This window comes from Camarhynchus parvulus, chromosome Z, assembly GCF_901933205.1.
Source record: "Camarhynchus parvulus chromosome Z, STF_HiC, whole genome shotgun sequence".
In the NCBI taxonomy this organism is placed as follows: Eukaryota; Metazoa; Chordata; class Aves; order Passeriformes; family Thraupidae; genus Camarhynchus; species Camarhynchus parvulus.
Window position 1 is genome coordinate 25,086,329 of NC_044601.1, and position 27,849 is coordinate 25,114,177.

At 35.2% G+C, this 27,849-nt stretch overlaps 1 protein-coding gene across 4 annotated transcripts in view; it reads left to right on the forward strand.

The window, feature by feature from the left end:
• The window catches only part of KIAA0825 (KIAA0825 ortholog), a 238,460-nt gene that overhangs the window by 74,646 nt on the left and 135,965 nt on the right, over nt 1-27,849 (forward strand). For all 4 annotated transcript variants that reach the window (XM_030968121.1, XM_030968120.1, XM_030968119.1 and 1 more), the window contains 7 exons: nt 7,098-7,192; nt 8,867-9,094; nt 10,090-10,355; nt 11,600-11,750; nt 14,962-15,152; nt 17,451-17,633; nt 23,721-23,831. In XM_030968121.1, the coding sequence (XP_030823981.1) occupies nt 7,098-7,192; nt 8,867-9,094; nt 10,090-10,355; nt 11,600-11,750; nt 14,962-15,152; nt 17,451-17,633; nt 23,721-23,831 (1,225 nt within the window). The remainder of the gene's footprint in view (nt 1-7,097; nt 7,193-8,866; nt 9,095-10,089; nt 10,356-11,599; nt 11,751-14,961; nt 15,153-17,450; nt 17,634-23,720; nt 23,832-27,849) is intronic.

Here is a 27,849-nt window from a genome sequence, read left to right on the forward strand (position 1 = left end):
AGACATTAATTCACAATGGTGCATAACTTCATTCCACTACAGGCATTGGATTTCATAAAATTATAGGAGTAGCTATCCCCAGTTTTTTCTTGACTATTTAACCCTTTAATCTGCAGATATCTTGTCGTACCTACTGTGATGAGATAGTCTACTTCTCTATTTACATTCAGTTGAAATTAATGAGAAGTTCTAACATACCTAGTACTTCCAGCATCACAGCTTCTCTTTGAAGCAGTCAGGAACATGATTGTCTACAATCAAGTGTTAAGCATGAGACTTGGGTTTAGAACTCTGACAAATAGCATTCTCTTTCCATCTTTAAGTTAGATTTTCCTTTCCTCTTGGGTTTTCAGGAGCCTCTTGTTAAGACTTCTAAAAAATCAAAAATATCTAATGTGCTTTCATCTGTCTCGCTTTTTTTTTCCCATTTCAGTGAGAAAGGTAAACTTTGGAGAGATCAGATAATGAATACCAAGAAAGGCTTTCTCCAATGGAGTGCTTGAAAACACTGTGGGTAAAGTTGTCAAGTCCTTAGGTTTACAAGCTCTGTCGCAGAGGACTGGGAAGATTTGCAAAGGTCTTTCCTTCACACCTTAAAGAAAAGTGCTTAACTCTATATCCATTTCTGAAAAGTGTAATAAAAGGAATGTAGAATAAAATTTTTGAGGTGCATCCTCCTAACAGACTTTTATTGCAAAGTTGCAGTATTGCAAAAGTTGCAATTGAAGATTTAAAAAAGTTGTGATTTTTGCTTTGGTCTCAACATAAGATGTTCAAGTATCTTCTTTTACAAATACACAGCTTCAGTGGATCAATCCACAGTGAAGATGAATTTACACTAGGAGGACAATATGATTTCAGAGGTACATTTTCTGCATCTGGGTTAGTACAGTTTGCTCAGTATAGTACAACACCTAAAAAGTTCATTATTGAAGATAGATAGCAGAGGGTGTTTTTGACCCATAAGTTAGTCAGGGATTTTTTAATTGTCATTTATATTTCTGGAGGAATGGTTCTTTCTACTTCTGCAAGATGTATTATTTCCAGCATGTTTTCAATAAGAGTTCTGACTGAGCTGGCTGAATCCAATTTGTAAGCTACTTTGCTGGCACTGATACTTAGCTTATACACAGATAGTGAGTAGCTCATACAAAAGCTTTCCTTGATACTTTGCTATTCTCTGCTGCATGCAAGACAGTGTCGCAATGACTGTTCTTATAGCCCTAAATGCTATAAAAATAGGAAAGCTGTGGAATTATATAGAAAAAAATTAATAGAACTTTTATAAAAAATAAAAATAATTATCTTTAAAATGCAAGAGATGTCACTGTCATTCTTTGGTCTTTGTAACCACCATTACAAAACCAGAAAATTACTGAATTGGAGAAAAAAATAAATAGATAAAGGGGACCTAGGCAAACAATTGTTTTGAAGAGAAGAGTAATCCCAGACAAATTTTAATACACACATGGAAAGGTGGCTGAAGCATTTTGATTTTAAGTGTAGCACTGGATCTTGTTCTCATTATTTACAAAGTTATTAAAGCTGCCTCGTTGGTAAACTAAAGAAAGTTCACAAATTATGAGCATTCCATCAAGACTAGATGTTTGTAGAACATCGGTTTCAAGAAAGAAAAAGTAAGGATTTGTGGTTAATCCATTCTTCCCTAATAATCAAGAATGCTGAAGGTTTAGAATATGCTCTGGAAAAGGAGCAAATATGAGAAAATTTTGTTTTTCTTCAGCCACCATCTTCTTTTACAACACTCACTTTTTTCAGCTCTCTTTCTGCAAATTCTTTTCTCTAAACAAGTGATCCCTCTGCCATGTGAGAGGGATTTAATTTAAAATTTATTTTAATTTAATTAAGAAAGGTAAATTCCAGGTAGAAAGCATCCCTCTCCCATGTGAGAGGGATCACATGCATTTCTTTCTATCTGTGCAAAAGCAGTTTGATATGTGCTATTTAAAGAGAGGAGTCAGAGGATTCGTCTAGATAGGTATGTTTCCTCCAACCCATGCCTGTCTTTCTGTCTGCAGTGGCAAGCTAATTTGGGCTGAGTAGCAGCTGTACCTTAAATAAAGCTGTGCTTCTCTTTCCCAGGAGAGTTTGTTGATTAGGGCAAGACAGTCAGAAGACAAGTTGTAAGGCCCTAAAATCCTTACTTGATGAGACACTTAAAAGGGCTTGCAGTTTTTCGTGGTTAGACACACAGACAAATACCAAAAAGATATTCTCAAGAGGTCAAAACAACTTTACTGACAACTTCGGGATATCAAGGAACTTTGGCAAAACATTTAGGCCAGCATTCAATCAACACTTTTCAGAGTATTAACTTAGCTCATTTAACTTTGCAAACTCTAAGCCTGTTCAATTCTAAGTGACTCCGTAAAAAATTCCAAGAGGGAATTAAAAGAAGAAAGAGAGAAAGGCAGAAATTATATAGAAAAGAACAAACATAATTACCACTCCAGGTTCCAGCGGAGTGGTATGAATCTCTCATAGAGATTCAAAGAGGAGATAGGGTCAAGACATGCTGACCTTGTGTCAGGTTAAATACCCTTTGGCTTTCCTGGGCCCTTCCCCAGGTGGGAGTTCCAGTCATCTGGCCGCTCTGGGGCTGAACTGGGGCTCCAGGGGCAGAGTGTGGAGCATTGCCTGTAATGCCAGGGATTGGTGGCCACTGTGGGGCTGGGATACAGGCTCTGCGGGGTGGAGTATGTGGAGCAATGTTCTGCCTCACCAGAACAAGGCCTGACCTGCCTCTTCCCCTCACACACACCTCCAAAACATTTTGAGCAAGCATTCCTTCCACTCTCACACAAGTGAAGAGTTCGCAGGACAGGAAGGGTGTAATTTGTTATCTGTCTCTGTGGAAATTGTGTTTGAGAGGAAGGTTGTAGTAGCATCTGAAGAGCTGAGGCTCTTGCTGCTTTAACCTCCTTGCTAGCTGGAGGTTAAATCAAAGAAGAAGATGGCCTTAGCCAGCCATACCCAGATGAGATCTGGGGAAAGCAAAAATTTGAGAAACCGAAGGAAGTCAGTAAAATATGGGAGACTTGAACCTGGGGCTTCTTTGAGAAGACCAGTGAAATTTTTGATGTGTGTAAGCCTAAATGCACATGCATAGATGCATATGAGTATAAAGCAGGAGTGTCCAGACTGTTAATTAGAAAAGGAGGTGGGATAATCTAGTAGAACATGTTAATTTAATAATGAAGGAGCCTGTTAAATGACTGGTGTGGGTGTAAGCATCATTTGGCTCTTTGCCTGTGGTTCTGGAGTCAAAAATCTACCATCAGCTAGATACCTATTTATCTCAGCTATGAGTTCTTAACAGGTAAGGCAGCAATTCTGTGAATACACAAGGATTTCAGCTTAAATGTTTAAGGTTTTCTTTGAAGTCTTCGCATAAAAAGTTATAAATAGTAGGTCTAAGTGGTGATAATAATAGAAGAATATGAATGTATAGAAGCTTACTTGTGCTTATAGATAGAATGTGATGTTATATCTATAAAAAAGGAGAATTGAAAGGAAGAAAAGGTAAATTTAAGGTAGAAAGCACAAAATAGAAAATAGGAAAAATATCCAGTCAGTTAGACTATTAGCTGGGTTTTTTAAATTCTGGACCAATTTCTAAAGAAAACTTTTAGAAACTTTATCATAAAATACATTAAAACATGCTGGGGAAAACCCAATAAGTTTCTGGTATTGTCTATAATGATGAGTAGCGGGGAGTTGGATGGCCTGGATAATATCTCTTGATTTTATGTTCCACCATTTTATCTTTCATTTAAACCAGCTTAAATCTGTCAATGTCTTAGGAAAATGCAAACAAAAATGGTATTTGGGAAAAAAACTCCAAATGTTTGGGAAAAAAAAATAGACAAAGAAACCCCACCAAAAAAAATCAAAACTCTACAATGTTGTATATGTGTATGAAAAACAGTGTTTATTTTCAGAATGCAAATCAGTTAAGGGAAAGCTTAAATCCACTTTGGATAAATTAAATCCAATGCTGGAAATTTCACAGAGAAAAGCTCTTTAAACCTTGGCCATGTACTGCTGGTAGCTTCAGATCACTGAAGACCTCCAAGGTTATGCCTGGGAGATAATCTTTGACAATGCTTTGGTAGCACCTGGTCATTTAAAACCTCTTTTAATTTTATATAATGTACATTACTTTAGGAATATCTGCACCAGTCTTGTTTATGCTACAAGACAGATTTTTAAAATACATATTGTTTGGTGTTATCCTTGTATCTCTTTGTTCTATTCTCTCACAGAATCACAAAATGGTTGGGGTTGCAAGGGAGCTTTGGTATTCGTATTGTCCAACAATCGCTGCTCAATCAAGGCCTCTAGAGCAAATTGCCCACAATTATGTCCAGATAGCTTTTGAGTATCTGCAAGGATGGAGATTCTATAACCTCTCTGGACAACCTTACTGTGCTTGGTCACCTTCACAGCAAAAAAAGCGTTTCCTGATGTTCAGAGGAAACCTCCTGGCTTTGTGTCTGTTTGGGCCTGTGACCACTGGCCCTGTCATTGTGGAAAACTGATTTCTGACCTCTTTGAAATCTCCTTTCAGGTATTTATATACATTAGTGAAATATCCTGCCCTGCCCTTTTTCTTCTGTTGGCTAACACTCCCAGTGCTCTCAGCCTGTCCTCCATTCCCTTTGTCATCTTTCATGGCCCTTTGTTGGACACTCTCCGCTATGTTCATGTCTGTCTTGTACTGAGTAACCCAGAACTGTACACCACTCCAGGTGGGCTCATCACCGTTGAGCAGACAGGAAGAATATTTTCCTTTGACCTGCTTATAATGCTTTGCCTGATCCAGATCAGATACCATCAACCTTTTTGCCAGCTTATGTTCAACTTCGTGTTCTTCTGGACCCCCAGGTCCTTTTATGCAAAGGTTCACACCACCTGGGGTTTGTTCCTCCCCAGGTGCATGGCTTTGCTTCTTGGACTTTATGAGGTTCTAATGTGCCTATTTCTCCAGCCTGTTGAGATCCTTCTGGATTGGTACCAGGGCCGTCTGCCATCCTGTTTGATATCAGCTGCAGACTTGCTGAGGGGACACTGTACTGCATCATCCAGATCATTAATGAATATGTTAAACAGGATTGGACCTAGTATTGACCCCTGAGATAGATTGCTAATTACTGACCTCAAACTAGACTTTGTGCCACAGATCACTGCATTTGGGGCTTGGCTATTCAGCCACTTTTCAACTCACCTTTCTGACTATTTGTCCGGTCCACACATCTTGTCTGCATCTTGTCCTCTAACAAGATCTAATGGTAGAGGACAAGATGCTATGGGCTTTATTGAAGTCCATGTAGAAAACAGGCCAATCATTTCTTCATAGAATTTTATTATGCTTTGGCCAAGCATGACTTCCCATTACTGAAACCATGTGAATGCTCCTGATGAATTCTTTGTAATGTACGTGGAAATGCCTCTGTTACCTTCCTTGGGGTTGAAGTGAGGTTGACAAGACTCTGATTCCCTGAGTCCTCCTCCTTGCCCTTTTTTGAAAATAGGAATAACATTTGCTTTCTTCTAGCCTTTGGACTCTTCTCCCAGTTGTCATGATTGATCAAAAATTATTGAGAGTGGCCTTGCAATGACTTCTGGCAACTCCCTCCACACTTAGGTGTGGGTGCATCCCAGGACATGCATCCCAGGAGAGCCCAAGGATTTCAGTATGTTTGCTTAGTTATTCTCAGACCTGATCCTCTTCCACCTAGACTACATCTTCCTTGCTCCAAGCTTACCTCCTGGTCTCTGGTGTTTGGGATTCCTGAAGGCTGGTCTTGATAGTAAATACTGAGTTGAAGAAGACATCCATTATCTCAACCTTTTCCATAACTATGTTACCAGGTCCCCCATCTTGTTGAGCAATGGGCTCATGTTTTCTCTAGTCTTCCATTTATCACCTGTGTACTTAGAGAAGCCCTTCTTGTCTTTGACAACCCTGGCCAAATTAGTTGCATTTGAGCTCTAGCTTCCGTAACTTTTTCCATGCTCAGAAGTTATTTATGTGTCCCTCCCCGGTTACCCATCCTTACTTCCATGTTCTGTATGCTTCATTTTGTGTTTGAGTTTGGCTAGGCTCTTCTAGTTCATGCATGCAGGCTTTCTGCAGTTTTTTTTTTTCAGCTCTCTTGAGATTAGCAGAGGTGATACTTGAATTTTAATCACATTTCTTGTTCCCATTAACTAGGGCCTTATCCCACAGGACTCTTCCAAGCACATATTTGAAGAGGCAAAAGTCTGCTTTTCTGAAGCCTGGGGCTGTGATTTGCTTTTTACCCTCCTTTGTGCTCTCAGGATCTGGAGCTCCACTATGTCATGGTCATTGCAGCCAAGGCTGCCTTGATTTTCGAATCCCCGACAAGCACCTCCATTTGTGCTTGTATCACTTGGAAGTGGAATCATCAGTACCTTTCAGGAACCCAGATTTCTTGAATCACTGAGAAAAGTGATATCAACCCCAGATACTGGTTTGACCTTGACAAAACTGGGGCAATATCCCATTAAGTATCCCTCTTAAGATTTATGAGTAAGCTTTGTACCAGCCCTTCTTAAGGAGCTTCTCTTGTTATTTATGTTTTTATAAGCCATTATTTTGCTTATAATATCTGTACTAATTACCTGTCTTTTTATTCTTATTGTATTGGTGTTTCCAAACTATAAAAATATATTAGTGTTCAATTGCTATAATTCTTTGAACAAAGAGGAGAAATTAATTTCTATACAGCTGATCTAGTGTTATTTATTCTCCTTAAGAAGAGATGACTTCACAATCAGTATAAAAATGCATTAATGACAAAACAAACCATATTTTACGCATTATATGTGCATTTGTATAAAGTACAAGTACCACCAGATGTTGATTTCATTGTCTTATGTAGAAGAAACTGTATATAACTTGAATTTGACTCTATTATAACATTAAAATTCCCCTACATCTTCTTGAGGGTATTTTTATGCTTCATATTGATATATAAGAAGATGTTGAAGGCTGCTGACTTTTCTGCAGAATTAATCCAAACTTTGATCTCTTTTGTCATACTGTGCAGGAGTTCTGAAGAGAGCTAGTGGGGAGCTTTTAATAGGAGAAACTAGAGCAAATGAAACCAGCGTGCTCCCTGAACAGTTACTTCAGGTAGAAGAGGTGAGTATGAAAAGAGTCGCACACTTTGTATGGGGTTTTCTTTTGTGTCTCCAGTGTAGGCTTTCACCATGTTCATTATAAACACCTATTGCTGTAGTTTCATTACTTCAGCTTCTATGATTACTTGTATGTGCAAAGTTTCAGTTTAGATGGAATAAAATGGCGTTCAAAGACGTGGTTGGTATTTAGTAGTTATTAGCGGAAAAAACTGTTAACAAAATGGAAAAAAATTTGTTAAATATGATAGGTTTCTTAGTATTATACATATAATCTCAACCTTAAAGAAGATTTATTAAGTTTTTAGAATTTTATCATAATGGTTCTTCCTAGAGGTATAGATGTCATATAATGTCTAGTTTTTCTGATGCCAGCAAACTCTGTGTAATAAGCACTGTGCTTTGTAGAATGTACATACAAGATTGTTTTTATCTGGCTCCCATTTACTACAAAACACATTTTTATTGTTGATTTTGTGGCACATAAATGCTCTAATTGTCTCATATTTTATAATAGTGGAATTTAATTTCTTAATGGCTTGATTTTGATGCTGAAAGTTTTTAAAAATGTTCTTTGGATTGATGTGTGAAATTAACATGTATTACAAAGAAGAATATTTTAGGTAGATTGGGATGTACTTGATCCCCATTAAAAAATTGAGGGAGTGCAAAAGTGTGTATCCATGGGGGCTTCCCCTGTGCTTACAAGAGCTGGATGTTGCTAGTGGGAAAAGGGAAAGGAAGGAGGACATAACTTTTAAATTGAAGTAAACTGGAAGGGCTTTACTTTGTAGCCCTTCATTCTCTTCCAATGTAGTATTATAGCTGCAGGAGTAGTTAGAAATCTGTCTTTACTATTTTCCTACTGTGCCCTCATGGTGGAGATATTTACTGAACATCATCTTATGTCATTAAAATATATCTCTTACAGTGGTGCAATTCTCAAATGGCCATATCTGGAAAGGTTTAAGTCTGATATAAATCATAAGAGCAATGCAAAGTCAGATAAGTCAAAAAATAATGATGTCCTACTGTGTCTTCTTATGGCAACTCTTACACTTCAGATTACTGCAGAAGTCTCTGTTTAAAGAAGGCAAGGAACTGATGTAAACCACAGCTAAAGCCAGCCTTGGCCTAAAACTACAAATCTCTATTTAAACATTTTAATCTTTTCTAAATCCAGTTCTAGAGAAGTGAAATACAGTGTGGCTGTGTTAAAACCAGCTCCTCTTAAGGGTTTCGCATTGAGATTCATGGTTTGTAACTTCCAGTTGTTAACTTGCAGTGAAAATTGCTACAGGGTATACGTTGCTATATTACTTTTTATTATTACTATTGAAAATTCCTATGAATTCTTTCACTTATTAAAGTAGAGTCTGTTAAAGATTACAAATTAAGTAAAGATTAAGCATGTTTTTATAAAAGCTCTTTTGTTTAAACAGGAATTTATTTTTTCGGAAAAATTTGATGACATGTTTCATGTTGCTATGCATTTTGTTGAGTGTAAATACTACTTTTAGTATGATTTCAACACTGGAGGACTATATTTTAAATTATTTAAATAATTTCAAAATGTGATGGTGTCCTGTAATTTAATTATGGATGTGCATTTAATTTTCAGATTATATTAACACTCAATAATGACTTTGGAGTTATCTAATTTTAATATGTATTTCAGCCTATTTTACTGAGTTTTGGCTGGAGAAATGCATTTAAAGACCTGTCTTCTTCTGTGGCTCACTGTATAACAATAGCAATTGAGGATTTTTCATCTAAAATTCTTCAACATGAGCAGAAAGAAGAGTTTTCAGCTGCAGGCTGTGCAATGAGTCTTGTAAACAACCAGCAAATGAGGGAGTCCTGCAGAGCAGTCCAACAGGAGGAGCAACCAAAACGAATTGCTAAGGCAGGTATCAAAAGATCTGAAGTTTGAAGGGAGACAGAATGCCAAGACTGTTTGCCATCTACACTTTGAAGTACTTACAGTACTATTAATATTCTATATCTTATATAAATGGAATTAAGAAGAAAGTGAGAGGCATTACATTGTGAAGCTGAACAGAGCTTTATACAATAGCCCATAGTTTGTACTTGAAAGAATTACCTTTTAAACTTCACTGGCATTTTTTTTCAGACAAAAAGTTCTAAAGCATTCTGATTAGTATCTGCTCTGTTACCAAGTGGTTAGATGGGAAAATGTCAAAAGCTTTGAAATATGGCTATAGAAGGATTTCCTGTATTCATATCATTAGACATGCCATTCAACTAATTGGCATAACCAGTAAAAAAAACCAATTTTGAGTTATTTGATTTGGCTGAACGGTCATTTATTAATTAAATTCCTTTTATAAGGAAAGGTATGTTTGAAAGACTTTTTCTAGTAAGATCTGCAACTATGCTAGCAGATTTGGAATGCTGTTAATGAATGCTTGCTTGAAATATCACAGGAGCATTGGGGAGATAATTTTAGGGAGATTAATGTATGACTTTATGAAGAGATGACACATATCTTTCCAAATCCAGTGTTAAGAAATGTGTTTGTGTATTTTTCAAAACTTATTAGTTTAGAAAATTATCATTATTTACCAGGAATTAACCTCGTGCTTTGAATGAACGTTTAGTGACATCAAAACCAAAGGAATGATTACTAGCATATAAGATGGTTTTAATTTTTCCTCTAGTATAGAATATGCAGCTTTAAAGCAGGAAGGAATGAAAGAATATTTAATTTACTTTAAAAAATGTTACTCTTCTGTTTAAGAGATTAAAATATTTGTAACGCTGATTCAATATATTATGTTTCATGCCAATTTCATTATTCAACAATCTGACCCCAGCGTGCATAAATTAAGCAGTACTGTCAGAATACAAATAACTTGGTGCCACATTTATTTCTCTCAGTTTTGTTCTGACATCATGGAAGAACTCGACACATTGCTTCCATTGGCTCTGGCCTGCAGAGATGATTCTCTTCAGGAAATTAGAGCAAACTTTGTAGAGGCCTGCAGTAAAGTGGCAACAGCTGTTCTGGCAAGACTAGAGGAGAAAAGCAAAGACGTTCCATTGAAGGCTCCTCTGCAAGATTTGTATGCTGCCCTTTCCACGGCGATATATGTCTTTCAGCATTTTACAATGTACAGCAACTTAATGAGAGAAACAAGCAAAAAGTATGTCCTTTTTACTTAAAATGTTTAGTTCAAATGTAAATAATATGAGAGTTCATTCCATTTTGGTGATACAGTGTGCTGGTAGTTTTCCAAATTGCATCATATTTTTTAGCACATGTAGTATGTGTACTATTATATGGAAATACCTGAATCAACCTGATAGTCCGCACCAGCCATTGCAAGACAAATTATTTATGTGTAGGATCTGCATTTGATTTGCATTTCGGGTTTTTTTAATTATTAATGTTGAGAAAATAGGATTGTCCAGGGCACTGAATGTACTCTGCTGTCATATAAAGTGCTAGGGGCTTGATTTCCTTTTCTGACCTTTATAATGCCTAATTTTCTTAAGATTTGGTTCAGGACATAGCAATCATAGAGGACAATATAAAAGTACATTTCTGTTCTTTTTCTTAACACCCTGTGTATTCAGACATGTGAAGAAATATATACAATATAATGCATACAATACATTGTAGTTTTATAATTTAGTTTGTTATTACATGCAGAAAAAAATTAAAGCAGATATGAAGTAGGAGTGTAAAGTCAAAGGCAGTGTTTGACCTGGGAGGAAATATAGCTGCACTTGCTTTTAGGAGATTTTGTCTTAAGGTGCTAGGAGTCTATTGGTCCACATATTTCCAGCCATGTGCAATTTAAAAGTAGAAACAGTGTTTTTGGGGAGGGACCCTGAAGTAGCACAATTTCTAAGAAATGTATGATTTTTGAGAGGCTATCTGCACTGTTGAGCTGCTTTCCCTCTGATGTTTTACTGTCTCTTGCATGAAGTGTATCTCTGTGAGTGGAAAGTCTGACCTAAAATACTGCTCAGTAATTCTATTCAGATGTATTATCAAAGAGTTTTAGTACATATCTACCAAAAGCAATCTCTGTACTCTGTGCTTATGTGTTTTTTGTCATGCTCAGTGCTGATGTAATAATTGTTGATGCAAGAATGCTGCAATTGAAAACGCCAAATAAGTGAATGTCGAATGTACTTGTCTCAGAAAATAGGATGAAGTAATTTATTTCTCAGTGATTGGTTAAATGACAATTTATAGACAAGCATACATATTTTGAGAACTTTTGAAACAAAAATTTGCAAATCTGAATGCTAGGTTCAAGACCAAGAGGAAATGAATGATTGATATGTACCAATAAAAACTATTTGCAATACTAGGGATTGTTACCTCTTAGTGCATAGCTTTTCATTCATTGTCTTTTTAATGATTCTCTCTAAACAGACCCCTATTCCTAGTGCCTATCCAAAAATGTCAGGAATTCATCAACATTCTCCAGTTTCAAGTTACGAACTACTGCATCAGAGTTTGTGCTACAAGCATTTTACAGGATGCTGAGAGCCACTGCTGGGATGACTACAAAGCTTTTTACGAGGTGTGAGGTTAAGTTTACTATGGCTCCTTTTTACAGAATGTGTTTTAGTGTTTGTCAGCTCACTGACTAATCAGAAGCATGAGATCAGCATTGTTTTTACATAAGGATTATTGGAATGTACTACTTTGAAATATCTATTATTCCAGGCAGGTGTCGATTTAGAAATGATGTAGGAAAACATAGTAATTTAAAGATGAGATAGATTGTTATCATGGCGTGTTTGTGTGATTTACTTCATAAAATATTTATTGTGTGTCAAAGCACTTATATAGAACTCAGTAAAGAGGACACCATCACCTTAATCTCTAAGAATTTTACACTTCTTTTAGAAAGTGTGATATATGAAGATCTTTTTCTGGAAAATTTTGTATCTGATTCTTTGATTTTTATTTTCAATAAAAACCTTTTTACTTTTTGTTAGTAAAGGGTGAAACAAAGAAAGATGGTCAATATAGTTACCTAAAGCATTCAGCAATATGTTTCTGAAATAACCAGTGCCATTTGACTTGTATCTTGAAGTAATGGGTCTGATCTATAGCTATAATCCTAACAATTCTATAAAAAAAAATTAAGATAATGATTTCATTTATTGGATCTTTTTCCTTCATCCTAGTTAAATACAAACATGGTTGACATACACTGTTTGAAATTATTTTCACTTAATTGCAGGGTCAAGTATTATATGGATTTTTAATCAATAATACCTGAGATCTCTTGGAGACGAAGTCTTGTCCTTCCTTATATAATTTTCTGTGTGAGACAAGTAGTGTGTTCTGTTAAGCATTTTCTAGAATTCTTACATGAGAAAAAATTCCATCTGATACATGTAATCTACAGATACCATATAAGAAGCTGCTCAGTCAGTGACAAAATCTGTGCTGGACAGGGCATACAAACCATAGAGTAATTTATCAAAATGTCCATCTCTCAAAGGCAAGTGAATAAACTTTTCAGTTTTGTTTGAATGATAGATGATGAGGCAGTGGGTTTTGGCAACTGCTGAATCATTATATGATCTTCATTGTCTGTAGTGCCTATGGTGCTGCGTCTTGTTTACTGGTGATCCAGTAACTTTACCATGGAGAAACAGTTGTCTAACAAGAAAGAATATGGAGTAGCTAAACAGTTTTATCATTACTGAGCAGAACTGATGTGTGTAGGTGGAGTGAGGAAAACTGGTGTCTCAGCTCTGTATGTTTACAGGATTTGAGATGAAAAGTATATAATTTTACATCATTGCTCCTCTTTTTACTGGTCCATGGGAGATGGCCCAAGGCTGGACTCTGATCCACTCTGAGTTCCTGGAGGAGGCATTCTGCAGAGCAGATGTTACTTCAGTTGATCTCTTGTAAGCATCCTAAATGGAAGAGATTGGATTAGGATCTATTGCTTGTTACAGAGGCAATTCCCTGCCGAAGCTTCCAGCAGTGAGAGGTGGCTTCTTCCAGCGCAGGAGCTCAGCAGGAAGAGTGCGCCACTGGGCCAGCTCTTCAGATTATGTTTTTGAATGAAGCTCTTAGTGTAGCAGACATCTGCTGTAGCTGTGGCAACTTAGGTTTTCTAACAGGCAAAGAATAAAGAATTGTCTGTTCAGAGGTGATGCTGAGTGGCTTGTGTAATAAAACAGCTGCTTGTTTCCTCATATTTAAGCTAAATAAAAGCTCACATCTGTTTTTATTATATGAAGCCTGCAAAAATAGCAGGTGTTTATCAGTTATTCAGGAATTGTCCAGAAATGGCAACAAATAGAAACACAGGTCAGAAAAGAGGAGTGAATCTCATTTAAATCTTCAGTGATATTGTTGTTTCTGCAGAGGAGGTAAAATACTAAAAAAGGGGAAAAGAGCTATTGCTTAAATAAACCAAAGCAGAGAAAGTGAAACAATTTGTGTTTATAATTACAGAGTTAAAAAGTAAAACTTGTCAACAAGCTTGTTTATTTTGTTCTTTGTCATAATTTTTGCCAGTTTTTAATATAAAATGCACTTCAAATATTATGTCAGAGGAAATCCAAATAGTGACAACTTCCAATAATCTATGAATGCTCATGCTAATATATTTAAAAAGAAGCCAGATTATTTTTTTATTTTATTGTTAAAGAATGCCTATCAAATTCTAAAAGCATTGTAAAAATTGGGGGGTTATTTTATATTTCTAATAATGCTAAAATATAAAAAAATTCTTAAAATATTTCTCCGTTCCTTTGGGATGTGGGAACTGAAGATTGAAGTCTCTGTTCTCAAAAAGCTTCATGATAATGCTATTTACTGAATAGATATTAGTTGAAATATTTAAACGTGAAACATATTTCCTGGGTAATTTTTAGAATTATTATGGAGTAACTGTTGTGATTTTGACTCCTGCATATTTATTTCTGTGTCTTAATGGGATAGATCTGTTTAGACAATGAAATATTAATGCCAATGATGTTTCCTTGCCAGAAAATGTTTGTTTTCAATACATCCAAATTACAAGAGGAAAAAATATCTTAGTAAAGCAATCTGGATATCTTACATTGTCAGTTTAATAGTTCAGTTCTTCTTCTCTTCTCTTCTCTTCTCTTCTCTTCTCTTCTCTTCTCTTCTCTTCTCTTCTCTTCTCTTCTCTTCTCTTCTCTTCTCTTCTCTTCTCTTCTCTTCTCTTCTCTTCTCTTCTCTTCTCTTCTCTTCTCTTCTCTTCTCTTCTCTTCTCTTCTCTTCTCTTCTCTTCTCTTCTCTTCTCTTCTCTTCTCTTTTTGCATATCTATTATAAATAACCAAGGTTTTATAGTCATGGTTACACATAGCATTTCTGCATCTGGGTAAATACATATGATTAAATAATTTAAATAATTATTTTCTTTGCAGACAAAGAAACTGCTATGTTAAGTTTATCTGACTATTCTGTTGTGTACAGAATACTGTCTATGTTTTGAAACTAAACTTACAACATTAGGGGTTTTGAGAATATAAAAGAATATAATTCAGGATATAAAAGTTCAAATGCTGTGGTTTTATTTTGTGGCAACACTGTAATTTTGTGACTGAAATTCAACATGTGTTTCCTTGCAAATAAAGATGTCTCACATCTTTTCAAGCACCATTTTTTGGCCATCCTATTCCTGGAACTCTTTAGCTATTTCCTTTCAGATTTAATTAAATAGACCTGTAAGAGTTAAATTGACATTTTGGAATGAGTGTTTTTGTTATGTAATGTGTGGTGGTTTTGATAGGGGGAAAGATGCTCATTCTCTGTCCAAATGTGGCATTACTTCTGCTGTGCTCTTCATCATGATCTATGGACCATTCTACCTCCAAAGACAGCCCAGGAGATTCTTACAGATGTACTAGAGCGATCTTTGGATATTCTGTCCTCCAGATATTGTCAGGTGTGTCCCAGTTACAAAAGAACACCACAAATCAGGTAATGGTTGTATATTTAATACACCATTTTGATGGATTAGAGAAGTAAATGTTAGTTTTCTGTTATTTACTGCTTTGATTCAAATTTCAATGTTAATGAACACAGCAGAGGGGACAGACCAAATCTATGCATTTTGATGTTTGTTTTAATAAAATTTATTTTGTATATATATTTGGTAGTTATATTGCAAACTGGGCAGAATTGAAGGCCTCTCAACTCTGTGAAATTGTTCCATAAACTGCTTGATTGGTTTGAAAGCCTCACAATGAAAGTTCATAGAGGATTGGTGATGCAACCAAAAATGTGGATAGAATTGACAATGTCAGGATTAGAAATCAAGCTGTTGATTTTTTAAGAAAATTTAATGAGTTCCTCTAGAATTTGTGGTTTTATAGGACTTTTCAAGTGAAAGAACTACAAGGTCACATCAAAACATTTGTCAGAATGATGCCAGTGGTGTAGAAGGAGAGAGGAGAAAGAAGCTATTCCTTTTTCTGTCATTTTAAAAAATAAAAAATTGGAAGTTTTTCTTGTTGCAATTCTTATGTTTTGCCAGAGAGTATGGTCTTTTTGAGAAATACTAAAGCAGGTGTCTTCAAGTGGAAGTTAACCCTACTTTTGTCCTTTCTATCCAATGTCTTGTTTTAGGTGTACTTGAATAAATAGGTGTACTTCTCCTAACAGAATCATGCAGAATTACAGAATGGGTGAGGTTGGAAGGTTCCATAGTGGGTCATCTGGTCCAACCTCCCTGCTCAAGCAGAGCTGTCCCAGAGTACATAGCACAAGGCCAAGTCCAGAGAGTCCTCTTAGGTGTCTCCAATGAGGGACAATCCGCAGCCTCTCTGGGCACTCTGTTCCAGTGCTTGGTCACCCACACAGTAAGGAAGTTCTTCCTCATATTCAGGTGGAACTTCCTGTGCACAATTTCTGGCCATTGCCTTTAGTACTGTTGCACAGCACCACCTAGAAGAGTTAAAGAGTTTGCTGTTTTAGAGGGCTAGAGACACTTACCAGGTCCATGCTCTGTGTGACCTGAGAGTTATGTGCTGTCATCTCGAGTTTTATTATGAAAAGGAGTGTTGTCATGAAAGCTCAAGTAACTTGCACAAGATCACATTCTTAAAATGGGTAGGAAAAACCCGAAATTTTATACTATGTACCTATTTGTGTGCTCTGTTCCTGCAATCACTCACTGTAATCAGGCTGTTCTGTATCTTTTGGTACAAAGAAATTTTCTGAAAACTTGCCTGGAAATGTTTTTGGGGAAAAAGTTCCATGAAATATGAAAATGTAATATTACCTGAGTGTCATACTAGTCAATTCTATATGAATTTACTTCAAACTACTGAACAAGAAAAAACTTTTTATGTTGTCATTTTGTAGAAAAGTTGTATATTTGTTAGTGTGATTCTTGAATTTTTCACTAAGTAGATTGAACTATCCAGTCATAAATAAATGAAAAAAATACTCAACATATTTTTATTACAAACTCTTTACATGTTTTTTTAAAATATTGTTGTAGTTTGTGGGGTTATCTTTTCTCCCAGTGGTTCTTCAAATGGTAGAGAACTGATGTATATGGACAAATGTCTGTTTACATGTGTTTGCCCTAGATTTTTCAAAAATAACATGATCCTTAAAAATGCATATGATCACAAGTGCATCCATGGCTTTTAGGTACTTAAGTAGTTTCTAAAGTCCAACCTCATACCTCCCATATTTTTTGTGTTATTCACGTTTCCTCTGTATTGTATGTCATAGCTGTTGTGTTGTTGTAGTTTGGGTTCTTGCTGTTGTTTGGGCCAATGACATGTGGCGCTCTGCCAACCAGTGTCAACAAGTAATAGATTACTGACTCAGAAATGTTCCACATTGTACAGTGTTGCATGGAGTTAGTTTTGAAAATTGAAGATTAAGTTATTTTGTTCCTATTTTTTGCCCCATCAGGATTTGAAAATAGGAGGTACATTTTAATAGAAGAAAACAAAATTCATATTTATTTACTTGTAGTTTAGGAAGTAAATTGTTCATGCCTAGTGACACTGTCCTTTCAGAAAGGACATTTCCAAATTTTTAAGTCTTCTTTTTACTAGTTTCAGTAACAACTTCTCTGTGAAAGAGTTGATTTTTACAGAGTAGTGGGTGGAGATTTTCTGTGTCGCTGAAGAGCAAATTTAAAAAGTCCATGCTATGATTTTGGTGTTTTATCCTGTCAGAGAAAATGTCTGATTAATTGGAATTTACCACTGTAAAGATGTTTTAAGTAATGTTATTCTTGGGCTTTTTTTCCTACAGAATTGATATTGCAGCAATTTTGATGTCCACTGAAGATATGCTCTGGTCAATTTGTACTTCTGTGCAGGAGTTTCTGAATCCACACAAAGACAGAAATCTCAAGATCTATAAAATACATAGCCACTGCAATAGTCTGATCTCTGTGCTGGCTATTTTAACTTCACCATTGAAGAATTTGTATGAGTGAGTATGAAATAAACATTTAATTTGAGATAAAGTTGGTTCTTGAGCTTACATGGATAGATCTAGAAAGGTGAATTTTTGTGTTGAAATCAAATGTAATGCATAGTATTGGAACATTTTAATAGTCTTTGACTATTTCTCAGTTTGATCCCATGCTTATATTTGTGATCTTGCCTAAATCCCAGTTATATCTGCTGAGATTTTATTAGCTTTGGATCAAACTCTGGTGCTGTACATTTTTTTTTTCTGTAAATAACATAGACCATAGTGAATGTCTGGGTTTATTTCCTCTGTGACAAAACCAGTAGAATTTAATTAATTTTTACTGCCCCAAATTTGCAATTTATTTTTCCAGTTAGGACATATTTCTTTTAAAATATGGTCTTATTGATCTGAAAACATTTACTACTATGGTACCAAATACTTTGGCAAGCAGGTTGTCAAATCCCTCATGTTGTCAATCTTTTAGAAGTATTGGAATGTAAAGGTAATTTACTAAAATGATCATCTGGTTACACGACCAGTATGCTGCAACAAATGTAGTTAAAAATGTAAGAATATAGAGTGCCCATATTTATAAAATCATGGTTTCACAAGTCACAACTGTAAAAAATGGACATGTAACTTGCGCGGAAATTTAGTCGGGGTTTTTTGTTGATAAAATTTATCTGCAAATTTGGTGTAAGAGACAATGCAAAGCAAGATCACAAATTTAAAAAAGAGGAACAACAAAACCCCAAGGTAATGAAGCCACATCCTATTCAACTGGCTTTTACTTCATTATTCAAAAGAAGAAAAATTCTAGGTGGTACTAGGGTGGAGACCTCCTGTATATAAGCCTCTTTAACTAAATTTTTTTTTGTCATGTGTGGGCTCACTTTAATGTTTGTGGCCTCTAAAGAACATGCAGAAGTGGATTCTACCTGATTGTTTGATCTTATATAACACAGGGTTATGAATAGATAGCAATTTAGAAGGTGGCTCAGGAATAGATTAAGTAGTCCTGCTATAGCAGTAGAAATGGAGGCAAGAAAGGATTGCAGTGTCTGTAACTGCTCCTACTGTCAGTTTTGACATTTCATCTTTCTTTTATGAAAGGCCTTAAAATGATAGACCAAAGTAAATATGCACGATAATTTGTTCCTTTAAGCGATTCTAGTCTCCTCCACTGATCAGTGTTGTTTACATATTTATGTATACATAGCATATTTATGTATACATAACAAAAAATGTGTGCTTGCTGGAGAATTCACAGAGTTTCAGAACAAAGTGCCCATGAAAAACTTGATTTTTATTTTATGTAAAATGCTGCAGGTAAACATCTTGGTCATATAGCTTGCAGAGTTAGGGATGTGAATTTCATTACCTGAATTTGCTTATCTGGAGATCAAAACCTTGACATGTGCCAAATGTAGCAGCTCATTTCATTTACTACAAAGTACTGTGCAAATCACCACCAAAATATGGCAGCTCTGTTTAAAGAGAATACAAAAAATTGTCTTATTTTGTTACATAGTTACAAAAATAATATTAACACTGCAGATCATTTCCATATAGTTGACGCATGTTTTATAGTAAGTAAAATTGTATTTTTTTAATTAACTTCTATTCAGACCTTGTGTTTTCACAATCTGTGAGGCCCCCATTATCGAAACAATTTTTTTATATTTTATATTTAACTGCAGCCAATATTTGACAGGTAACCTAGCCCAGTGTCCAGAGAACAAAGAAGAAAGTGGTTTAGCCAATCAGCTTCTTAAATGACTATATTCAATTGGAAACACCTTGATATAGTGAATTTTAGGTAAAGTACCTAGGTGTAATTTTACTGGGGTATGCATAGTTCCTTACATTAAGAATCTATCTATACATTAAGAATAATAAATTCAAAAGTTACACCTGATTTTAAAGGAATATTAATCTTTCATCAATTCTCTCTGCAATTATATTGTATAATCACAATTTCCATCTTGTCTTGGCTCTCTATCTTTCACACCTTCGGTAAAGTTAACTGGAAGTGAAATATTTTCTTTTAAATCTATCATGCTCTCTTGTTGTACTGGAAGTTCTCCCTTAAGTGACTAGAAGTCAATTAATCTTTAGGCTTTTCAGGAAAATTCTGTGTAATCAGAAAAGTGGCAATGATGAAACATTGTTTTCCAGGAGTTGTGTAATAATATGACTGGTTCATTTCCAACTTACTAGGAAGGCTGTATTCTCTATTGCTTAAGGGAACTAAAATTATTTAAATTTCTTAATTATTTTGTGGAAATTGATCAAAACAGTAATGGTGGTGAAAAATTGGTAATATCCTTAACTTCAGATAAGGTGATTCTGTTTTCTCATTCCTAATTTTGTGATCTAGACTTTCTTTTCTGTATGACAAGGTTACTTAGATCTGGTCCGAAATTCATCTATGAATCTTGGGTCATCTGGGTTTAATACTTTTTTTTCTGTACTTCATTTTTTCTCCATCCTTCTGTGGCTTTCCTGAAGTATCTTTAGCATAATGGAAATGTTGGTTGGAAAGGACTGCTGGAGGTTGTCTAATCTAGCCTCCTCATCAAAGCAGAACAATCACCAAGAGCAGTCAAACATGACTGTGTTTGACCTACTTAACTGACACATGCCAACCTCCAGGAACTGAAGTTTTCCTACTTCTTGTGAAGCCTGCTCTGCAGCTGCGATGCCTTAGTGCAAAATATTGCCTCATATCAAGTGTGAGCCCTCAAAGCTGCTGGCTATAATTTGCTGTATCACATCAGCCCCACCGAGTAAAGTTGATCAGTGTTGTCTTCGTAATTACTGTTTGGGTGGTTGTAGGCTGCCATTACACGAATTGACACTTTAGCCACCTCTTCACCGAGTAAAGGAGTCTAGGGCCCTCAAACATTTTTACAGATGATTCAGTTTAGTCTTCTCCAGTTTCCTCACATACTCCTTGAACTGTAGGCCCAGGGGCTGGACAAAATATTCTAGGTAAGGCTTAAACTGTTGACAAGCAGATGAAGTAAATCACTATCTTTGTTTGAGTTGCTGTGTTCCTTCTAATACAGCCCAGTGTGTGGTTTGCATTTTTTCTAGTGATAATACACTGTTGCCTTGTCTTCAGTGCCCTACTGCCCATAAACCCCAAGTTTGTGGTTGGGCAGGGTGGCACTTCGACAAGTCAGTTCCCAACCTAGGTTATTGTAATTCTGTAGCTGTAGTAAACAGTTGCTCTTTACCTCAGTCAATTTTGTGAATTTCTGTTGGCCCAGGTGTCCATGAGTAGGCACTCAGCTGTTTGTTGTGTTAACTACTGTGTCTGCTTCCCCCAGTTTAGTGTCACCTGAAAATCTGCTAAGCAACTGCTCTCTGTTGACTTTTGTCCACGTTATTGAGGACATGTTGAACAGTGAGTCTCTAGAATGTGCTCCTCAAATCTACTGAGTGTTGCTATTTTCTTGCTGCTTACTCAAAGCTCTGAAATATGAGGATTTTCATAATTCTGAATTTCCAACCATCATTGTCTTACTTGCTGACAAGATTGTTGTCAGTGACTCAGTTCTAGTAGCTGGGGTTTCATGTAGAGGATCACACAGTTTCAGTGCTGCCTGTGAATACACAGGAGAGTCCAACGCCATTCTTTACTCATAAGTTTGTAGAGGAGTAAATTACCTGGGCCTCAAAGTAGAGACTCTCTTCTGCCTCAGGTTCAGTTTGAAGCAGATCTATTCTTGTGCCTGTTCTGATATGCTTTAGTCTTTTGTACTGAGTAGGGGACAATAGTCTTTAAAGGAAGAGTATAAAGAGGAGGGTGGATGCGCCTTTTTGTGATTTCATAATATGAATTGTTATATCTTATTTTCTCAACAAGAAGTCAAGTAAATTATTTAAATGTTGAGAGAATCATATAGAGAGTTTATTGGCAAAATTGTTCTCTATTGTTGCAAATTCAATGTTATTCACTATTAAAGACTGAGAACATTTCTCTTTAATAGATGAGTTATAACTAATGAAGTTGCTTTTCAGTAATGTTTATTCGTTATACAGAGAGAAATCATACAAACTACAAAGAAATACTGTTAGGATGCACCTTGCTGGCAACTCATTTCTTCACACCTGCACTCAGGCTTACAGGGTCAATTCTCACCTTGTCATACTCTACTGAAGAATAAAACCACTATAACTTGAAATCTTACTTTGATATTAAATCAGCTATCCAGTGCTTTGAGACAATAGGCAGCTGGTTTAGCATAACTTGAAGCAAAAACAAATGTCCTATTAGCTATTATTATACTTCTGTCAGAAGAGCAGTTGAGTTCACCAGTCTGGCACAGAGTTGGTTTTTTCCTGGTAAGAATTACCTAGCCAGCAGTGCACATTAAGAAATGTTCTAATGAGAATTACTGTATTATCATCAGACACTTGATTTTTAATAGCATTTGAAACTATTCTAATATTTAAACAATCTCTAAAACCCTCAGATTATCTCTACCTCACTTTAAAAATTTCTGTACAGATTTTGGTGTAAGCAAGTAAGTCAGAATCCAAAAATATGCCCTGTGCTTCTCCTTAGGATATGGCTAAGGCTCCTTAGGATACAGCTAAGTCATACTTAGCAAGCTGCTTTAGTCCAGAATTCTGTCAAACAGTTCCTACACAAGCAATAGACAAGATGTGGTCCTCTTTTTTTAAATTAGATTGCTAACCAAGATGTATTTATCACACTTTTATGTAGGATGTTTGCTCTATACTTTGCTATATTCAGAAAAAAATATTTCAGTGGATGAGAGACAATAAGATTTGTTTTTTACTTTCATAATATTGAAATTACTGTCCTTAAAATAATTCTTTTCAAGTTGGCATTCTTCTTTTGGCTATATTAGAATCTCAGCTTTATTTTTAATCTTCAGGTTTTCATGAATTCATAAAGAGCACAAATTGACTGTGCTAATCCTTCTGCTCAGATTTTGCTTGCTTAAGATCTGTATTAAATTCTTTCTATTTTTTTTATTAGTAAGAGTGATTTCCAAATAAAACAGCCTATCTTTTGGAGAAGTTCAGAAACTATATGGCTACATTTCTTGTTGAAAAACTATAATTCTCTCTTTCATCTGAGTCTAATAGACATGTGGCTATAGTTCTGAATTACTTCAGATGAAAGATAAAAAATTCACAGCCAAGTAAGATGAAAAGTAAGATGCTTGTGAAGTGATAATTGTTTATATTTAATGGAGGATACATGTAACAGGCAGGAATTCCTCTGCTGGAATTGTAGACAATGTAAATGAGAATAAAAAGGGAAGAGGCCAAGGGGCATCCATTACTATCATGCATTATTGAATCCTATTGGCTGCTAGAAAATATTACAAATACTAATAATTTATTATGAAACAATAATTAAAGGCAAATATTAAATTATAGAATCCTGTTCTTACACACATCTGTAGTCCTATCATATAATTAATTAATAAAATATTTCATTTTTCATATCCATAGATTTTGCCTCTCACATCATTTAAGTAAGTAAAATATTGCACAAGTGACATCTAGTCCTAATCTAGTTCTTCTCTAGTCATTTATATTTGAAAACAACCAGTATTCCTTTTCTCTCAAGCCAGTGAAGGTCCAAAGCTTCTGGTTCAAATTTTTGCCCAGTATGATCTAAAGTCTATGTATGCTAGCATGTCAGTCAGTATAATTTCAAAAGATACTTTACATATCTTTATTATAAAAGAGTTGAAAATACTATGCATTTTTGTTAGGCAGGAAGAAAAGAGCTATAGAAATGAATGACTGAAGAGAAATTTGCTTATTGAATACATTTTCAAACATAGTTTGAAAATGTATTATATAGGAATAAAAATATGAAGAAAACTTGAATAACAGTTATTAGATACCGAGTTTCAAAGAGTGAAAGTGAATAAAAATATATAATTATATTTTTTACAGTACATAGAGTTGCAATAATGTGTTTGCATACATATATTAATAGTATTTATCATATTTTCTGTCTTCTATTCATGTAGACATACTTAGTAGTAGTGGCCTAAGGGAATTTTCAGTCTCCCTAGTAATTTGGAAGTATTTGATTTCTTCCAGGACATTTCTGAATAATTCTGATGAACATCTTCCTCAAGATTTTTCAGAAGTCTTTTATCATCCATTACACTGGTTATTTTGCATACCGTCATCCTGTTTTTTCTTTCTAAAGTGAGTATCAAAAGTTGATTTTTGTAAAAGGATCACAAACGGAGGCCATTTTCCATGGGAAAAGAAGTCATTTCCCCAGGGTCTGGGTATCAGATTAAAGGTGGCATTTGGGGGTCTAAGGACTTGCAGGGTCCTAGTTGCTGGCAGCTTTAGTTTTGGAGAAATCCAGCAAAGTTTGCCAATTTCTGGCTTCACACTGCCTGGTCGGCCAGGGCGAGTGGCCGCAAACGGAGGCCATTTTCCATGGGAAAAAGAAGTCAGTATTAGTCAAATATTGTTACATTTTGAAGATCATATCTGAATCAATGTCTAATTAATATTCTGATTTTTAAGTTATAGAAGCATTTTTAAATTAATTACAGATTTCTCTAATTTTTGAGAGTCTGAGGAAAAGTTGCACTGAAAGCACTGTATTTTGTTAGTCTATTAATTATGTTTGAGATTTGAATTATCTGTAAGGTTTTCTGGCTTTAATTAAAGACTATATAGTTCTTGATAATACAGAAGTTCAGCACAATTGCTGTTTTGAAGGACTTATAATTAAAGGGGAGATAAAGAATGTATGTCTTTCTGTTTAGGATGCTGTTTAAAAATAAATATTTGGTACATAAATAACTCATTTAACAATATGCTGCTTGATTGTAGTTGAATTTTTTGGAGATTATTGAATGATTAGAAGCAAAAGCTTAACTTTTCTGTGTCACTGCATATAAGGACAAGTGACATAGAAGATAGATGCTACCAGCTGTGCTGTTGTTTGCTTTCTAATTTTGAAACTGAAGCACTCCCACACCAGCGTAGATCCTCTCCTAACCCCTTCACCTCCCTCTCCTCCTTTTCAAGGTTATTTCCTGAGAGGTTTTCACTCTCCATTTTCATGAAAAGCTGCTTTTGTGAGAAGTTACTGTGTTTTCCAATAAAGTATTTTTATCTTTTGGAGGAGTATGTTATCAAATGACTGGTGACCTATGGATGACCCATGTGCTTTGGATTTATTACCTCTTTCCTTGTACACACAGCGTCTTTTACCTTGTATATGTAATTATCTTCCCTATAATTTTGCTCCATACTACACAAAACATGCTGATTTCTCTCCATAGGCTGCACTCCTAACTATGTGTCATAAATCCTGTTCTCTCCTTCCCTATGCCTCTGGTATCTGCTGAACCAGAGACAATACGTATTGTGACTGCATCAAAATCATGTGGTTTGCTAACTACATGCTAAACGGCGTTGAATAACTGTGAATTCAGAATGTGTCCTGCTCGAAATAGTAATTTAAGTTCTTATAAAGTGTGAAAGATCATGTGTGTTTATCAAGCTTCAAGGAACTTTGTCAGTGACTTTTTAAGTTATGCATGGTTGGAGAGAAAGTAGAAGGATGGATACAGTAGAGGGAATGACTGCATTAGAAAGGAATCTAGTCAACCATTTCTGGAAAATTTATGCTCCATTAAGTATTCATTGTAGAAAAGACAATATGTTTTTGATGCCCTCATGCATGGCCAGATCTCAAAATATAAATGATACTGTGAAGTATGAGTTTTGGAAGATGATTTTGCAACTGAGTACCCTATACTGTGTAACAGCATGTAAAGGAAATGCTGGTACCATTTCAGTCTGACATAATTTTCTTTTCTGAGGTGGAATTAAGATAGATAAAAATAAATAGCAGAAAACTATTCCAGAGCTATGTAGTATGCACTTATTTTCTGTGGAAGAAAGGTACTAAAATACACTACTTCTCAGTCACCAAACAGGAAAATGCGAAGTACAAAAGAAAGTACATCTCTGAGAAGATCCAGTCAGTGTACCTTTGTGAGAAAAGTCCGTATATAGAGAGAGCCTTGCATACTGTCCTGGTGATAATGACCAAACTATATTGGTAAAATACTTATTGTTCCTTTTTAACAACACACCTTTCAGCTGCTCAGGAAAAAAAAAGGTTAAGGACTCTGTATCTAATGCGTAATTCTAAGGTGTTCTAGTTTTTGCATTGCTTTTATACTCTATGTGAGTGAAACATTTTTCCCCTTCAAATATTGCCTTGAGAATATTATAAAGAAACATCATATTTAAGTATTGCAGAAAATTGTATTTCAGAGCATCCTAGTTATTCATGGGTTGTTTTCTGATTTTACGTCTTATATCTAATTAAAATATATGTTCACTGTCTGTAACAAAATTGGAAGCACAGGCCATTGTATACCTGTCGAGTGTGGCCACCTGATTTTTAACTGACAATGCTAACCTGTCATACATTTAGCTATTAAGTATTTAGTCTTCCTAAGCTTGCTATTTCAGAAAAAAGTTTTGCTAGTTCCTGAAAGTACTTTGTTTACTATGTAACCTGATTTCTTACATTATTTTTCATTGCTGCAAATGGCCACAGTCTGTTTAATTTTGTCAATTTGACTCCAAAATCAGTGTCAAGGTTGTCACCATGAATTAGCATATCTACCTGCCTTATAACATCTTGAACTTAGAACATGAGATTTTCTTTCTTTCTATCTTGAATAGAAACCAAAATAATATAGTTGGTTATCAAACTAAAGAGTTACTGATAAATTATATTGCAGTTCATTTAGTGATAATAATTAACTTATTTATTTAGTTACTAATTGTGATTCCTTCAGTGCTAATTGTGATTCGTTCTTTGCCTGATTTGGGGTTTATAATCATAGCATTTGCAAATCAAAGTCGGAGTTTTTTCCTTCTAGTGTACAAAATGGGACATTTATATGTGTGATATTTATATGTACTTCACCTTTTGTCACTTTTTATGAGGCTAGTCTTATTTTCACTAGTACTGAATTTTGAGGATGAGAGAACATATGTCTCTCCATATGCACGTTACAAAACTTCTCAGTGCATTTATTGGTGCTAGCTTCATGGCTGTAGGGAATGTCTGCTATATTTTATTTTTCCTCTAAGTGAGTCACACCATTGTACATTTCAATTTGCAAGATGCTTAAAGAGCCAAGAACTGGTGTATATTACAACATGATAACTTCCCACCTGGTCAATGACAGACAGAGGTTTTTTTTTCAATTCAGATACTCTAAAAATATAATTTATTTCTATAGGAATTTAAAATATTATTCTTCATAAATCTAATTGACTCAATTTGTCACTTATCTTTTAGTTTGAAGGCAATGAGTGACCTTATTAGATAGGATAACATGACATTAAAAGAAGAGAAAAGAAATTAAACTGACCTGAATATTTTAACTGAATTACCAAAGAGTTGAGTTTGCTCTCAGCCATAGCATTAATTCTAGTGTGAATATAGTAACCATTTTAATTTTAACTTTAATTACTAACTACTGATTAGATTATATATAGATTATATATGCATTAGATTATATATATAGGACTAATATTGAATGTACAGAAATTAGGATAGTTATTTTAAATATGGAGAATTTAATTTGACTGCAAGTTCTATCAAGATTTAAATGTATATGTGTAGGTATTTTTGATAAATACTGCTTGAATTTAATATGTGCTAATATTCAAATATAATTGTAGAGTCTGTGCTACACTGTCAGCAAAATATATAAAGTACCAGATGGAAATCACAAAAGCTGTACATAAGGTTTCCTGGCACAGACATTGTTTATGAAGTTAGAGGCATTTGCTGTAGTGTTAAAAGAGCAAAGGCTGAGGTTCCTTTACTAAAATTACTATTACAGTGGAGTTTTGTCGTAACAGTGGGATGTAAGGGCCCTGCTGGAAGATGGTGCTATGGTTTCCTTAGGTGACTTCAAGGCTGCCCTGCAAGATATGTGGCAAACTGCTTTTTCTGGTAATGGAAACATAGACATGTGAGGGACTAAAGTAGAGGAGTGTATCAGCTGACATTTTCTTTTCCAGGACTTGTAGGTTTGTATTGAGTATATTGTATAAATAGCAGCTTTGATTCAACAGTGAAATACTTGTGCAGTTATCTATTTTGTGTGTGTGTAGTCAAGCATAGCTGGGAGGTGGCACACTTGGCTAAGTCAGAGGTTGTAAA